The following is a 17,696-nucleotide window of genomic DNA, read 5'->3' as shown; positions in this document are numbered from 1 at the left end:
TGATATATTGAAGAATGCGGATTACGGCATCCCAATGGCTATCACATGGTGACTTTAGGAATTGACTAACAACACTCATAGGAAAAGAAATGTCTGGACGAGTAATGGTGAGATAGTTCAATTTACCTACGAGCCGTCGATATCTGCCGGGGTCTCCTAAAGGCTCCCCCTATCCTGGTACAAGTTTGACATTCGGATCCATAGGTGTGTCTACCGGTTTACAGTCTAACATATCGGTTTCTTCCAGGATGTCTAAAGCATACTTCCTTTGGGAAAGGACCACACCAGAACTGGATTGAGCTATCTCAATTCCCAAGAAATACTTGAGTTTCCCTAAGTCTTTGGTCTGAAAGTGGGTAAAAAGATGTTGCTTTAGTTTTTGAATACCATCTTGATCACTGCCTGTAATGACGATGTCGTCCACATAAACAACCAAATAAATACACTGCCCCAAGGAGTTATGATGATAGAAAACTGAATGGTCTGCTGTACTGTGAAGCATGCCAAACTCTTGAACAACAGAACTAAAACGGCCAAACCATGCTCGAGGAGATTGTTTCAAGCCATATAGAGAACGGCGTAACCTGCACACTAAACCAGACTCTCCCTGAGCAACAAAACCAGGAGGTTGCTCCATATAAAATTCCTCGGCAAGATCACCATGAAGGAAGGCATTTTTAATATCCAACTGATAAAGAGGCGAAGAACACATAGCAGCCATGGAGAGAAGCAGACGGACAGAAGCAATCTTGGCAACAGGGGAGAATGTGTCACCATAATCAGAACCATAAACCTGAGTATAGCCTTTAGCAACTAAGCGGGTCTTAAGGCGATCAACTTGACCATCAGGACCAACCTTAACTGCGTAGACCCAACGACAGCCAACGGTAGATTTACCAGAGGGTAAAACAACAAGATCCCAAGTGTCATTAGAGTGCAGAGCAGCCATTTTATCCACCATTGCCTGTCGCCAGCCTGGATGGGAAAGAGCTTCATGGGTGCTCTTTGGAAGAGAAACAGAGGATATAGCAGAAACAAAAGCAAAATAGGGTGAAGATAATCGATGATAACTCAAAAAATTGTAAATAGGATGAGGATTACGAGTAGAGCGAGTACCTTTCCGAACAACAATGGGTAAGTCATTAGGAGAAGGCAGAGCCGGGGCAGGTGAAGCCAAAGGGATAGGAAGTGAGTCAGCAGGTGCCTCAGCAAAAGGGAGAGGAGCAACGACACGAGGGCGACGATGATAAACCTGAAGTGGTCGAGGAGGCATAGCATCAGGTGGGGAGACAATGGGAATGGGCAAGACTTTAGAAACAGGAAGAGACTCAGAAGTGGTGGAAAATAATGGTGAGTCCGAAAAGAATGGTGAGTCCTCAAAGAAGGTGACATCAGCGGAGATAAAGTATCGATGAGTCTCAAGGGAATAACAACGATAACCCTTCTGAAGTCTGGAATATCCCAAGAAGAGGCACTTCATGGCTTTGGCGGAAAGCTTGTCCTGTCCAGGAGTGAGAATATGAACAAAGCAAGTACAACCAAAGACACGAGGAGGAAGGAAATAAAGTGGTTGGTCAGGGAAGAGAAGGGAGTGAGGAATCTGATCGTGTAAGACAGAAGAGGGCATACGATTAATCAAATAACAAGCGGTAAGAACAGCGTCCCCCCAAAAACGAAAAGGAACATTACTATGGAGGAGGATAGTATGAGCTGTCTCAACAAGATGTCGATCGATTCTTGCGTTCAGCTACCCCATTTTTTTGAGGAGTATGAGCATAAGAAGACTGATGAAGAATCCCATGATGAGACATAAACGAAGTAATGGGGTTGAAAAATATTCCCTGGCATTGTCACTGCGTAACACACGAATAGAAATATTGAATTGAGTTTGGATTTCAGCATAAAATTTCTGGAAAATAGAGAATACTCAGCTCGATTTTTCATTAAAAATAACCAAGTACATCAAGAATAGTCATCAATGAAAGTGACAAAATACTGAAATCCTAAAGTAGACGCAGTCCAACAAGGACCCCAAACATCAGTGTGGACAAGCTCAAAAGGAGACTTTGCCCGATTATTCAAACGCTTTGGTAACGAGAGACGAGTATGTTTCCCAAGCTGACATGACTCACACGGAAGCGACGAGAAAGTGGAAAAACGAGGGACCATTTTCTGGAACTTGGAGAGACTGGAGTGGCCCAGACGATTGTGAATGAGGAGAGGAGCATCAGTGGAAATGCAAACTACAGGAGATGAATCCGAGGTGAGGTGATAGAGGCCTTGAGACTCACGTCCTATGCCAATCGTCTTCCCCGTACTCCGGTCCTGCAAGGTCACAAATTTATCAGAAAAAGTAATAGAGCAATTAAGAGTACGAGTGATTTTGCTGATGGAAATAAGATTAATAGGATATTTAGGAGTATAAAGGACAGAAGTGAGAGGTAGAGAAGGCAGAGGAAGGGCCAAACCAATACCTTTACCTACAGTTTGAGAACCATTAGCTAAGGTAACATTAGGTAAAGCAGAGGTAGTAGTAATAGAGGAGAAAAGATCCTTATTACCAGATAGGTGATCAGAAGCTCCAAAATCTAGAATCCAGGGTCCAAGAGAAGATGTGTGGGTAAGGCAAGCCAAGGCATTACCAGGCTAGACAACAGAGGCAACAGAAGCCTGAGATGCCTGAGATGCGGAGGAGCTCGGAGGCTGAGGCAGCTGAGAATCAGAGGACTGGGTCACATGGGCAGTGCGAGGAGGCCGTCCATGTAACTGATAGCAACGATCGCGTGTGTGGCCAAGTTTATTGCAATAGGTGCAATGAGGACGTTGGCCTCTACCTCGGTTACTATTGCGTCCTCCTTGAGAGCTAGTGTGAGAAACTAACACAGAAGAATCTGAAGTGCTATCAAATGGCAAAGTCTGAGTGGAGGAGATACGGAGGAGGCGAGAAAACACATCATCCAAGGACGGATCTGATAAACTACTAAGAATTTGATCACGGACAGGCTCAAGATCCGGACGGAGGCCAATAAGAGTAAGAACCATGAAGAACTTGCCAAGCTGTGTTTGTTGAGCCCCAACATCAGGAATAAGAGGCATCACAGTCAAGAACTCCTTCTTAAGAGAGGCAATCTGGCCAATATAAGTAGATAGATCCAAGTCCTGTTGGCTGATATGGACAATAGCAGAAGCTACCTTATAAAGACGCTGGATATCATTCGTGTATAATCCTTTGGCCTGAGTCCAAAATTTAAAACAAGTTTTGTAGGCCCGAAGATGAAGAAGAATCTTAGGATCAACCGATTGCCATAATACACTACATAACTGTGCATCTATCTTCCTCCACTGTACGCGGTCAACCTCAGGGATATCTGCCTCCTGTGTAATCAAGTGATCCTCATATCCTTGACCCATAAACCAAAGTTCAACAGAGGTAGACCAGGAAAGATAATTGTCACTGCCAACCAATTTCTCTGAAGTAATCATAGGAGATCCAGATATAACAGAGGAAAAAATGGAAGTTTTAGTAGCCATATCTACTTATCTGGAGAATGAAGTATATTTGGATCGAAGAGAGCCCTAATACGGTTGCAGATTGCGGCATGGCACCACTGGAAAGGGAGACGGCTTCAGATCGCGGCGTGGCACCACCGGAAAGGTAGAAGAACACTTCCTTAGGCACGTGCAGGGATTAGGATGGAGAAAAAGTAGCCGAAGCTCGCCGGAAAAACTGTTTGGAGGGTCGGCGGAGGCAAAAAAACCCTAAAAGAGGTACATGCAGGGCTCAGATGGCAGAACCAGGGATGAAGGAAGGCTAGTCGGCATCAGGCGAGGCTGGAGGAGGAGGCGCGTGGCCAGGAAAGTCCTCACGCGCCCTCACGCGTTGGTGCGTGAGATGCAGTCGTCGGCCGAAAAATTGCGCGTGGCCGGCGCGTGGATGATCTTTTGGTTCCGGTGCCTTCACAAAAGTTGGAGATCTCCTCCAGGCGCTCCTTTTGGTATGGTCAGTGTCGGAAAAAGACGTCGTCGGAAAGTTCGTCGGAAAAGTTTGCCGGTGGTGAGTGTTTTCTGACGACGATCCGACTGACCAGAAAGTATTGGGAGATGGGGAAGGTGATCGGAATGAAACACGGTCACCGGAAGGTTTCCCGGAGTTGATGACACGGGAAACTGGAAAGAATTAGGTTTTCTCCCTTGGCTCTGATACCATGTTGAGAGAGAGAGAAAGAAGAAAAACCTTAATTCTCATTCATGTAATTTCTACTTACAATTGAGAAATATATATATATACAAGGCTAGGAGTCCTAACTACCATACATGTGACCTATATTAACAAGGAAAGATTATACACTATAAATACATTATATTCAACAGTGTAAATGCCAGGCCCATGTCCAGCAGGGCCCACAACAAAAAAATATGGGCCTTCTTTTAGGTGGAGCCTTAGGAAATCACCTTAAGTGCCTTAAGAAAGAGCATGCTATGGATACTGGCATTATTTAGAAATCAATTATTCATTGAATAAAAAACCCAGGGACTATTATTCAGAAATTCTGTTTGTCTTTTAAAATTCTTCATTACTGACCTAATAGCTTGTATGAATAAAAAGCCCATGGATTACTATTCCTCCTAATGTCTCAAAATTAATGCTGTACAATTGTATTGCCAGGCACCAAATCAATGTGATTCCCCTTCCTGGAGTACTACCCTTGCTGAGTCTGTGCACAATACGAGTAGCCCCTGTGAAGTTGAAGAGTCCAATAACAGTGACAAAGTGAATGGTAATTGTTTAACTTCCTCACTTCTGTAAAATAAGAAAATTGGAATTCATTTGTTTTATTTATTGGTGGCTTTAAGTTTTTTGCACCGGATGTATTTTCAAATAGGAATGCTGATATAGATTTCTAATAATACTCCATGAGAGGGTACTACATGAAACCATCCATTCTACTCAAGGCGCTTTTGTTCAAGGGAGACAGATATTGGATGCGGTTCTCATAACCAATGAGATAGTGGATGAGAAAAGACGATCAGGGGAGGAAGGAGTTGTCTTCAAAATTGACTTTGAAAAGGCTTACGATCATGTGAGTTGGGATTTTTTGGATCACGTGTTGGAGAGGAAGGGGTTCAATCCTAGTTGGAGGAAATGGATGAGTGGTTGTTTGTCCTCGGTATCTTATGCAGTCTTGGTGAATGGAAACGCTAAAGGGTGGGTTAAGGCATCTAGAGGCTTAAGACAAGGCGACCCTTTATCCCCTTTTTTATTTACTTTAGTCGCAGATGTCCTGAGCAGGATACTATTGAGAGCAGAGGAAAGAAATTTGTTGGAGGGTTTCAAGGTGGGTAGAAACAGAACTAGGGTGTCCCATTTGCAATTCGCAGATGATACCATTTTCTTTTCTAACACTAGGGAGGAAGAACTGCAGACTCTCAAGAGTCTTTTGCTAGTGTTTGAGCATATTTCTGGGCTTAAGGTCAACTTTGACAAGAGTAATATTTATGACATCAATCTTGATCAGAATCATCTTTCTGGGTTGGCTGAATTGCTTGATTGCAAGGCTTCTGGTTGACCTATACTCTATCTGGGTCTTCCTTTGGGAGGGAATCCCAAGGCTTGTGGCTTTTGGGATCCAGTGATTGAGATAATATCAAGAAGATTAGATGAGTGACAAAAAGCTTATTTATCTTTTGGAGGAAGGATAACTCTTATCCAATTTTGCCTCACCCACATGTTCTGTTACTTCCTCTCCTTGTTTAAGATACTCGCTTCAGTGGCTGCAAAAATTGAGAGGTTGCAAATGGATTTTTTATGGTTAGGGATTGGGGAAAGTAAAAGAGATCATTTAGTTAGTTGGGATGTAGTGTGTAATCCGAAGGAAAAAGGGGAATTGGGATTTGGGAAGATTTCTCTAAGGAATCTCGCTCTCTTAGGGAAATGGTTGTGGAGGTACCCTAGAGAGGGTTCAACTCTATGGCATCAGGTCATCTTAAGCATTTATGGATCACACTCTAATGGTTGGGATGCTAACACTTTAGTCAGATGGTCACATTGTTCTCCTTGGAAGACTATTGCACAAGTCTTTCAAGAGTTTTCCATGTTTACTCGGTTTATGGTAGGAAATGGGGAAAGAATTCGATTATGGGAAGATTTTTGGTGGGGGGACTAATCTTTGGGATCCCAATATCCAAGACTATTTAGAGTAGTCTTGGATAAAAATATTCCTATTTTTTCAATTCTCGGTTCTATTCGTCCTTTCTCTTGGAACTTTAATTTTTGCCGTAACCTTTCAGATTCTAAGATAGAAGATTTAGAAGGCTTCATGCGGTCACTTGATGGTTTGCATCTATCACATTCCGTTTCAGATGCCAGATCTTGACCTTTATCTTATTCAGGGTTTTTTTCAGTGAAATCTTTTTTTTTAACCTTATCCCAATTTTCTCGTTCTCCTCCGGTTTTTCCTTCTAAGTTCGTTTGGAAGTCTCAAGTCCCTTTCAAAGTGAAGTCCTTTGTCTGGTTAGTGACACACAATAAGGTAAATATTAATGACATGCTACAATTGAGAAGACCCTACAAAGCTCTTAGTTCTGATATTTGTATTGTGTGGATGAAGTATGGGGAATCAGCAGATCATCTTTTCCTATATTGCTCTTTGACGATGGGGTTGTGGCATAGATTATTTCAATTAGCCAAGATGGATTGGGTCCCCTCGAGGAGCATCTTTGACATGATGTCTATCAAATTTAATGGTTTTGGTTCATCTAAGAGGGGGATAGTTTTGTGGCAAGTTATGAGCATTGCTTTAATGTGGGTGGTGTGGTGGGAAAAAAACGCAAGGATTTTTGAGGATAAAGAAAGGAATTCAGAGTATCTTTGGGATTCTATTTTTTTCCTTGCTTCTCTTTGGGCTTTCTGTTCCAAGGTTTTTAAGGGGACTCCCCTTAATGTGTTACAACTTGACTAATTAGCGGTGTGTAATTCCTAAGGATTGGTCTAATCTAGAGTGTTAGCTTGTTTTACTGTGAACTTTCTTGTTTTTTTATTCTTGTAGTTTAGTTTTCTTTGGTGGGAGGATTTCTCATCCTTCTCTTGTACTTCTTTTTTCTATCAATATATCTCTTTGTCGTTTCTTATCAAAAAAAAAAAAATAATACTCCATGAGAAAAAGGATACTAATGGCTTGCAGTGTCATGATCTTCTGTGGTTGAAAACAATTTATCTAGTAGAATGAAAAGAGTTATTCCTGACTCTGGCCTGACCCCTGTTGCTGCAGGAAGCAAGTGCGAGGCAAATGCAGTTGCAAAAAGTGGTCAGTCCCCTTTTCATGATACTCCATTGCAAATGAAAGCTCCTCTGCCTAATGGGCAGCCTTGTGGGAGTGGTGCAGGACAAAAGGGTTTAGATGCTAAATACCAGCCTAGGATAAGTGATCACGAGCTACAACAGATCTCCAGAGAGTATCCACTAATTTCCATTTTGTTTTCTTGGTTTCTTAGATTTTTTGGTGAAGAAATTTGTTAGATTATTATCATTCATAATTATGCAAAGGAGTTGGGTTGCCTTATTTTTAAAATTTTCTAGGTCTAAGTTTTATCCATTGTTGAGCTGGCCATAACTTTGGTGTAAAGTTTTCATCCCTCTATTTTGTTTCTAGTTCTACAAACTTCATCTTATAAGCCAAGAATCCTTGATCATATCTAAGCCTAAATTCTGTTGTCACTCCTTTGTTTGAGAAAACATTGACCATTTCTGATGCTGACTACAAGCTGGGCCGCCTGGTGATACCCAAGAAATGTGCACAGGTGAGACCTTGCACGCCTTTATGTAGAATTTGAAATTATCTGAGCTGTTAGAAGATTCTTAGCATTAAATTTTAATAAATGTTGGTAGTTTATACACATGCTACGCATGCTTTGGTTGGCAGTAACTGCAATCTGAAGGGTGGTGTAAAAGGCTCTTTTGTGAACCTTTTCCTATTTTAATTCATAATGTGATGCATCAAGTCATGAATTTCCACTTGTTAGTGCACAAAGTGCTGAACCATCTTTTGTGTGGCTGTTTCATTTTGCATTATGTTTTCATTTGCTTAAATTTTCCCCATGTTTTTTTCCATGTGTTTTATTGGGGAAAAAAACCCAACTAGTGGAACATATTTGGGTTGAAAAATGGGTTTGCTGTTAGGTTATATTGGCTGCAATGATGATTCTTTAGTGTTATGATATTTTTTTACTATGCATGCTATGTGGGCTTCATGTATCATGTCTCATCATCCTTGTTGATTCCAATCTACCAGAAAAATGCATGAATGTGGTATAATATTATATACAATTTTATGCTATAATCTGTTGTATTAATAACCACCTACAATGAAACAGGAATATTTCCCTCTAATTTCTGGGCCTGAAGGAGTCACTATAAGAATCCTGGATACAAGAGGAAGAGAATGGGTATTTCACTACCGTTATTGGAGCAATGCTAACAGCCAGATGTACGTACTAGATGGGCTTAAAGACTTTGTAATTTCAATGCAGTGGCAAGCAGGTGATGTAGGTAATTTATGCAATTTACTGTTGATAAAGGTTAGGGGACCTTTTGTGTAAAGCAATCGGTTGATAGGTCTATCTATTAGAACTGGCATTTGGATGGCATTTTGTCTTTCTTATTATGGTGTAAGTCATAGACTGCACTGCAGTCAGCAGTTGTTATTTTGATTGCGATTTTTCTTGGGTTGGCACAGCTTGGCATGGCACCTGGCTTTTTTTTTTTTTTCTTCTTTCCCTTATTTCATTATTATTTCATATTTGGATTTGGTTTCTCAATGATATATGTGTTATATGCATCTTCCAAATGCACCTTTATACATCAACCACTCTGTTTCTAACTTTCCTGTACAAGTTGATAAAATAAATGTTCATATTGGCTAACCTGAGAACATCACCCTGAAGTTTGAGAGGTGTTTATGCATTTACTTGTGAGCTATTAATTTTTATTCTTGAGCATAATATGATTTTTCTTAAAGGTGGGGCTAATATACCACATATTTCTGCAGTAACATTTTATCGGATAGAACCGAAGGGACAGTTGGTTCTGGGGCTCAGAAAGGCTTCAGTGACTCCACCATCTCACAAGGTATGGCATACTAAACTAACCTTGTCTCCAAGTGTATGTGTAAAACAGATTAGTGTGCTACATGAATAAGGAAAATATTAAGCTTACTTAAAATTGTGAAGGCACAAGACATATATCCATATACATGTTCCTGATGCATGCATTCTTCCTCCATTTGATATGGTAAACATGTCATTGTTATTTCATTTAATTGACCGGCAGCTGTAGTTGTATTTTCCACTAAACTCTTGACCATCGTGCCTCTTTTCCGTCCTTGTGCTACACATGAATTAAAAAATTGCTGAAAATCAGTGAAATTCCGATCGACATGTTGGATTTTGGTGGCTGTTGAAGCAATAATATTGGTCAAAATATCGGCCAGTCAGTATTTCAGTGAATTTTTTTTTTCCCAATACAGCTCAGTTTTTTTTTTTTTTGAAAATATAACGTTATTTTCACAATAAATCGCCAGCCACCAGCCATCATCCATGCACCAGCTGGCTATTTTAAAATAAATGGAGAGGAGATTGGGGTTTGAACCCTGGCCTCCCAGGTGTTAATGATGGCCTGCTGCCATCAGGTCAATTTGGCCTTCAATAATATACGCTATGCATAAATATATATACCATAAGTCTTTACTCCTAAAACATCAATTACATATCCATATAAAAATGAAATATTAAAAATTAAGCATTAAATACAAGACAAATATAATGTCTTGATTGTTCGAAATATAAATATGACTATCTTGTATAGTCTTTTTTATATGTTTTGTATAACAATTAAATACAAGACAAATATAAATTTGTAAATAAACTTATAAACATTTTTAAATAAAAATAATTATATATACACACACACACATGCATGCACACACCCACGTGCGCACACACACCCATTTACAATTACTAATAGCTATGTAGGGTCTTCCATCCTGAAATTTGTCCTTTGTATTCACATTCTTTTTGCCGTTTGATCAATTAAGGGGCCCTGATTTTATGAAAGACCTTAGTTTTCCTAACAATTTTGGCTTGGAAAAATGTATCAAGATATCACTTTTTGATAGGAAATGAAAGAAAGATTTAATAGAGAAAGAGGATGTGCGAGAAATATAAGTCATTATTTCTTGAGATGGAAAGAGTATAGAAATAAGGTTTAGACAGCAAAGAATGGTTGGTCACCTCACCTGAGGGCTTTTCAAGGATATTGGTACACTCTATGATGACATTGCCATAATCAATATGGCATCAAACTCCTAGTAGCTCTAGAGGGCTTTCCAAATATATTGTTATGACTTCCCCATGAGTTGGAATTCTAACCTTTGTCCTGCAACTCATAAATGCTAATGTTAACACTGCAATAATAAATTATATTCCCCTAGGGAAACACCACAACCACTTAAGAACCAAGCTCTATTGCTCATAGCAATCCTCTCAAGCTAATGCCCCACACTTAATGCCTACCAACTTCCCCCAATCCTCCCTATTTTATAATGAGACATAAACCTAGGCAAATTTAGGAATTTGTAATTTACTAGGAAAAAATTTGAAGACTAAGTAAATTGTTTATTGAGATTGTAAAATCCCTGAGAAAGTGTGTAACTATTGTACTCATGATTCACATTATGGAACCCTAGAAAGAGAATTGAAAAGACTAAGACTTGAACATGAGCATTCGAAAATTAATTTGGTTTTATGCTAAGGATATCAATTGGGAAGTTATTTAATGAGACAGTTTATGGGAAGGTCTAGAGAGAAGAAGAAGGATTTCTGTATGGTATTTCTATATTAACCTAGAAAAAGCTTCTTTGATAAGGTCTCTCTCTCGTTGTGAATATGCAATGAAAGCAATATATTAATAAGCACTAAAAAAAGTGCATCAAAGTACATGGAATGGATGCAAGGGTGCCACAAGGCAAAAAACAAGATGAGGGAAACAAAAAACAGTCCCTTCCCTTATTTGCATCTTAACCAATTGACAAAATCTACCTTAAACATGGATAAATCCTCTAGGTGGGCTGCTTTTGTATACTCCCTGTATACCTAGAGGGCACTAGTTTGGTGTCTCCTCTTTCATTTTAATACACTTCTCTTTACTTATCAAAAAAAAAAAAAAAATCCCCTTTGATCCACTCCAAAAAATCATTCATAAGAAAAAGATTTAAGTTCTTGAACTGATAGGTCTACATTCTCAAATGCCCTCTTATATCTTTCTTTCCAAATAATCCAAAACAAATACAAAAGAGCAATGTTTCATACTTTCTTCTGCTTTTTCCTAACAAAAAATCCATGCCAACTTAGTAGAGTTGTTTTAATTAATGAATTTAAAACCCATACTATTCCAAACAAGATTCTTCCTCAGCTTTGTACTTAAAATATCTATTCACCCAAGTCCATTCTCTCCTCTTTAATTTATCCATAGTCAAGGTTCCTTTCCAAATTGCTTCCCAAGCAAAAAATTCACTTTTGTTAGAACTCAAGAGTTCCAAATAATGTCCAACCAAAAGGAATAGGATTTAACAGAAAAGTTACCACTCTTTGAAGGCATTCACAATGCCCTATCCTCAACTCCAAAATCCCCCTTAATCTTCCTCCCCACTTTTCTTCCTCAAACTTCCAGATAATAATCTACGTCCAAAGAGATTCCCTTTTTGACACAAACCTCCAACACTACTTACTAAGGAGAGCCTTAAGCGGAAAGATCATGAATTCCCAATGTCTTTTTTGTTTTTTTGCATGTAGGCATTCAACCGATTCACCAAGACTTTTTTCAAGTGTGCCCCCTCCCCACAAAAATTTCCTTTGAATATGTATATATATATTTTCTGTGTGTGTATCTCATGCTCACTAGGCATCCTTCTTGGAATAAAAAACATAGACATAAAATAAATAGGAAGACTAGAAAAGGTACTTTTAATTTAACCCCTCACCTTTTGTTAGATATTGCTGCTTCCACATTGCAAGTTGTTAGATAGTGTACAATTATTTCAGTTATTTACTTTTCCTTTTCTTTCCTTATTGTATTGTGGGTCCCACTAACATGTATATATATACCCAAGTCCAATGTGTATTATTAACAGTTTTTCAATAACAAAAATTAGGGATTCTCTATTTTCTCTCTTTTCACATGGTATTAGAGCCTAGGGAGAAAAAAAAACCTAATTATTTCCGGTTTATCCGTGAATCAATTCTGGGAAACCTTTTAGTGACCGTGTTTCATTCCGGTCACCTTTCCCATCTCCTAAAGCTTTCCGATCAACCGTATTGCCGTCAGAAAACCCTCACCGCCGGCGACTTTTCCGGTGAAGTCCTTTTCCGACACCGACCATACCATCAAATGCACAAGGAGGAGATCTTCAAGTTTTGTCAAAGCACCGGAGGGAGATTTTCAGCCACGCGCGTTTCTTCTCCGGCGGCCTGAACCTCACGCGTCGGCGCGTGAGGGCGTGTGGAGCACTTTCCGGCCACACACTTCCACCTCCAGCCACGCCTGACGCCGTCTAGCCACCCTCTATCTGTGCTTGTCCCTTCCGAGCCCTATAAGTGCATTTTTTGGGGTTTTTTGTCTCCGCCGGCCCTCTAAACAGCCTTTCCGGCGACCTCCAGTGACTTCCTCTCCACCCTGAGCCCTGCACGTGTCTTAGGAAGTGTTCTTCTATCCTTCCAGTAGTGCCACATTTGTTTTTCTTTACTATTTGGTCTCTCACAGCCGCGGATCCTCGGTTTTTTTCTTCTTTCAGCCGCGATCTGAAGCCATATTAGGGCTCTCTTCGATCCAAACATATTTCGTTCTCCAGATAAGTAGATATGGCTACTAAAAATTCCATTTTTTCCTTTGTCATATCTGAATCTCCTATGATTACTTTAGAGAAATTGGTTGACAATGAAAATTATTTGTCCTGGTCTGCCTCTGTGGAACTTTGGTTTATGGGTCAAGGTTATGAGGATTGCCTTGTTACGCAGGAGGCGGATATCCCTGAGGTTGACAGAGTACAATGGAGGAAGATAGATACACAATTATGTAGTGTGTTACGGCAATCAGTTGATCCTAAGATTCTGCTTCATCTTCGGGCCTACAAAACATGCTTTAAATTTTGGAATCAGACGAAAGGGCTATACACGAATGATATCCAACGTCTTTATAAGGTGGCTTCTTCTATTGTCAATGTCAGACAACAAGACATGGATTTATCTACTTATATTGGCCAGATTGCCTCTCTTAAGGAGGAATTCTTGACTGTGATGCCTCTTACTACTAATGTTGGGGATCAACGAACACAGATTGACAAGCTCTTCATGGTTCTTACGCATATTGGCCTCCGTTCAGATCTTGAGACCATCCGCGATCAGATTCTTGGCAGTTCCTCCTTTCCATCTTTGGATGATGTGTTTGCTCGCCTCCTCCGTATCTCCTCCACTCAGACTTTGCCATCTGATAACACTTCAGATTCTTCTGTGTTAGTTTCTCAAACTAACTCTCGAGGAGGACGCAGTGGTAACCAAGGTAAAGGCCAACGTCCTCATTGCACCTATTGCAATAAGCTTGGCCACACTCGTGATCGGTGTTATCAGTTACATGGGCGGCCTCCCCGCACTGCCCACATGGCCCAGTCATCTGATCCTCAGCCGCCTCAACCTCCGAGTTCCTCCACATCTCAGGGTATTTCCCTCACTAACAGTGAGTATGATGACTATCTCCGCTATCAGGCCACCAAGTCAGCTTCTGTTGCTTTTGTTGCCCAGACTGGTAATGCTTTTGCTTGTCTTACCCACACATCTTCTCTTGGACCTTGGATTCTAGATTCTGGCGTTTCTGATCACATATCCGGTAATAAGGATATTTTCTCTTCTATTACTACTACCTCTGCCTTACCTACTGTTACTTTAGCTAATGGTTCCCAAACTATGGCTAAAGGTTTTGGTTTAGCTCATCCTCTCCCTTCCCTACCTCTCCATTCTGTCCTTTATGCCCCTGAGTGTCCTTTTAATCTTATTTCCATCAACAAAATAACTGAAATAACTGTACACTATCTAACACATTGAAACATCTTCTTCGGGAGTTGAGATTTGGAAAGGATGAACAGATGAAGCTCATCTGTGACAACCAAGCCGCTTTGCATATTGCATCCAATCTAGTCTTCCATGAAAGGACCAAACACATTGAAGTTGACTGTCACTTCATTAGAAAGAAGATCACATCAGGATGTGTGGCGACTAGTTTTGTCAATTCAAATGATCAACTAGCAGATATTTTTACTAAATCTCTCAGAGGTCCTAGAATTAAATACATTTGTAACAAGCTTGGTGCATATAACATATATGCTCCAGCTTGAGGGGGAGTGTTAGATAGTGTACAGTTATTTACTTTTCCTTTTCTTTCCTTATTGTATTGTGGGTCCCACTAACATGTATATATATATACCCAAGTCTAATGTGTATTATTAACAGTTTTTCAATAACAAAAATTAGGGATTCTCCATTTTCTCTCTTTTCACACAAGTCTTCTCTAAAACCTCTCTTCCACCATATCCCAAATTGTTGTATATTTGTTGGACACTCCCTAGGGGAGATTGAGATATGTAGATATGAGCATCCCTATTTTGCACTCAAATCTAGCCACTAAATCCTCCACATTTCTACACCCCAATTGGAATCATATCACTCTTTTCCAAATTGATCTTTAACTTGGAAATTGCCTCAAATCAAATTAAAATCCAACTAAGATACATCATCATGTCTTTGCATGCCTCACAAAAAATTAGGGTGTCATCAAAAAACAAAAGATAAGACACTAGAAGGGTGTTGCATATAGAAATAAAGGAGGGAAAGAGGGTGTTCCGAGTGTTTTATGATTGTCGAAACCTTGTAGAACCATGGGAAAAAGTTTAGAAGATGGGTTTGAGCCCAATCATACTTTACAATGTAGAATGGTTGAAGGTCAAGAGACAACATGTCTATAAAATGAGCATAGTGAATAGGCACTAAAACAGAATGAGTAAAAATGCAGCTTTTCTAAAGTTGAGACTAGAAATTAGTGATTTTTTTTAGGTAGCTAAATTTTGTTAAAGAAACCCCCTGTGCACGTAGGGTCCCCCCAGCCCCCTCCTTTCTATTAAGAGCCTTTTGATAGATTTCTGTTTTGCCTACCAGAAAAAAAGAGGAAAACAAACAAAAAGGAGGGGGAACAAATGTACACAAGATGCAGACATAGAGTGTCACAAATAGCAAAAACTAAAAAACAACATCTTAACCCCTTCCCTAAACAATTGAAGAAATCTAGATGGAGCCAACAATCCTTTGACCTAGAGAACATGGTACAAACATTGAAAACTAGGAGGCAAATTGAGAACCTAAAATATACCTTTCTATTTTTTTATTTTTATCTCAGTTCAATTGTCCATGGGGAAGGAGCAATGATTTTTGACCACAAATGCCTACAAAGCTGTGGGTAAAAATTTATGAGATGGAAATTATTAAGCTAACATGAGTCATGGCAGTATAAATTTTGGAGTTGAGAAACAATGTCTATAAAATGTGCACAGTTGATTCATGGCATAGACATGGATGGATGATCATAAAAGAAAAGATAAAATAAGAGCAAAAGCAATCATGAAATTAGAGTTATTACCAATTGAGGACAAAATGGGAGATTTGTTTAATGTGGTCTAGAATGTGCAACAACTAGCAACATGAGGCGGTAAACCATATTTTTATGAATCTTCAGATTTATTTTTAAATTCAAAGTTTTTTGTTAATATCAGTCATTAATTCAATTTATATATCTAAGTTTGCCGACATAAAAATGTTTCACTCTCTTAAAAGTTTTATGCTTTTTTCCTATTATAACCTGATGTTCCCAAACAACATTTTTTATTCTCTCAAGGCTATTGTGAACTGTGTGCCATTGAAGTTCTCTGCCATTCTGTTATCAAAATAACAAATCAGTGTGCCAGAAAAGCCTGTGTGTGTGTGTGTGTGTTTATCTAAAACAATTTTTTTTTTTCCTTTTCATGTTTACAAAGGGAAATTAATTTTTCTTTTATATTATGTTGGTTGAGATGAATGAACAAGGTACCTTTAGTAGCTGAAACTCAATTTTATGTCTTTGCATTAGAAAACTACTATCATAGTAGTGAGTTCAAAATCCTGCAACCCAGGCTTTCTATCTAGCTGCAGTAACCTCCTATATGAGATGACCTTCCCTCTGTGAAAACCCTAATTCTGCTGTTACAACTTGGAGTATTACTTGTGGTTCTTTCTTCATAAACCATAATTTCTCATACAAAAGTCTTAAAATCAGCATGGCAACCGTGAGAACATTTTCTATTGGGTTTGGTAACCAACCTAGTTAGTAATGAATGAACCCTAGCCAACCTTTATAACTAACCTGTAGAATGGGAAACCTTTATTTTTTCCACTTATGATGTTCATGAATTGAGAGGTTGGCTGTAAGTATGATGACACGTATTGTAAAGTAAGGAATATGTATGCATATATATATATATGTGTGTGTGTGTGTATTGATGTATGTATATATGTATGTTTTGTGGGGTGCTCTTAAATTAATATATAGGAATCTCCTGAGTTGCATGAAGATGTGGAATTCATCCTCTTATACCTGTTCTGCATATAGTATATAAGTGTCTTTTCATATACTATACATGTACTTTCCAGTGCTCTTTTCGAATTATTTATCACATGTTTAAAGTTATAATGTGACTGAATGAAGTTAAAAACCCAAGGGACAAAAGTTTGGTGAAAAAAATAATGTGAAGAAGGATTTAAAGTGAATGTTTCTAATAAAGATTGTCAGTAGAAATTCATCAGCCAATTTATACTTCAACCATTCCAAAACTAAAAAAAAATGGTTGAATTTCTAAACAATCTCTGGGAACAAAAATATTAACTTTGAAACTTGAAATCTGGGAGAGGTTGTTACCTATTTGATATCAAATTTGGTTGGAAGTTTATTCCACATGTGGTTGATAGTCTTGGCAACAGTTTTGCAAAGTGTGTTTCAATTTTTAGTTGCCCATTTCCTGGAAATTAAGTTTTCTTCTGTTAATATCTTTTCTGTCACTGCAGACTAGAAAAAGGCTACATCTAAAGCGAACAAGGACCCCCCGATGAATTTTGACAGGCAGAATTCACTGCCATTATTAGGCATTTATATACAATTCTACAGAGAGCTGAAATACTAGCGAACCATCTGTGTCGTTGGTTGGAGACTTTGGCAATGAATTGTGTCGGCAGCCAAAAACCTCTCCAAAATTTTCATTTCTTGATTCTGAAACTTTCTCCTAAATAATGGTCAGCTCATCCTTTAAACTGGACAAATAATAGCATACCCTAGATTTTACAATTTTTCATTGGAAGTTAATAGATTGTTATATAAATTAACAATAACGATCTTGTGTATGGATTGCATTTATTTATTTGCACCATTTCTATCATATGAACCACCATGGATCAAGCTGGTTTCTTAAAAAGAGTATTGGTTATTTATTTACAAATAAGAGGTTATATCGGAACTTCATTGGCATGAGAGAATATATATGGTTATATTGTAACTTCATTGACATGAGAGAGAGAGA

General features: G+C 38.9%; 1 protein-coding gene across 11 annotated transcripts in view; it reads left to right on the top strand.

The window, feature by feature from the left end:
* LOC100854644 (B3 domain-containing protein Os07g0563300) overlaps positions 1-17,696 on the top strand; it is a 30,280-nt gene that overhangs the window by 9,723 nt on the left and 2,861 nt on the right. For 7 of the 11 annotated variants that reach the window (XM_059735649.1, XM_059735652.1, XM_059735653.1 and 4 more), the window contains 5 exons: positions 4,667-4,778; positions 7,269-7,452; positions 7,698-7,797; positions 8,371-8,545; positions 9,045-9,124. In XM_059735649.1, coding sequence (XP_059591632.1) covers positions 4,667-4,778; positions 7,269-7,452; positions 7,698-7,797; positions 8,371-8,545; positions 9,045-9,124 — 651 coding nt within the window. Of the gene's footprint in view, positions 1-4,666; positions 4,779-7,268; positions 7,453-7,697; positions 7,798-8,370; positions 8,546-9,044; positions 9,125-17,187; positions 17,592-17,696 lie in introns of those variants that run through there. The other 4 variants (XM_059735648.1, XM_019217415.2, XM_019217416.2 and 1 more) reach the window with 4 other exon arrangements.

The sequence above is a fragment of the Vitis vinifera genome, chromosome 19 (assembly GCF_030704535.1).
Source record: "Vitis vinifera cultivar Pinot Noir 40024 chromosome 19, ASM3070453v1".
NCBI classification, from domain to species: domain Eukaryota; kingdom Viridiplantae; phylum Streptophyta; class Magnoliopsida; order Vitales; family Vitaceae; genus Vitis; species Vitis vinifera.
Note: the sequence above shows the minus strand (reverse complement) of the source record. Positions and strands in the feature narration are given on the sequence as shown.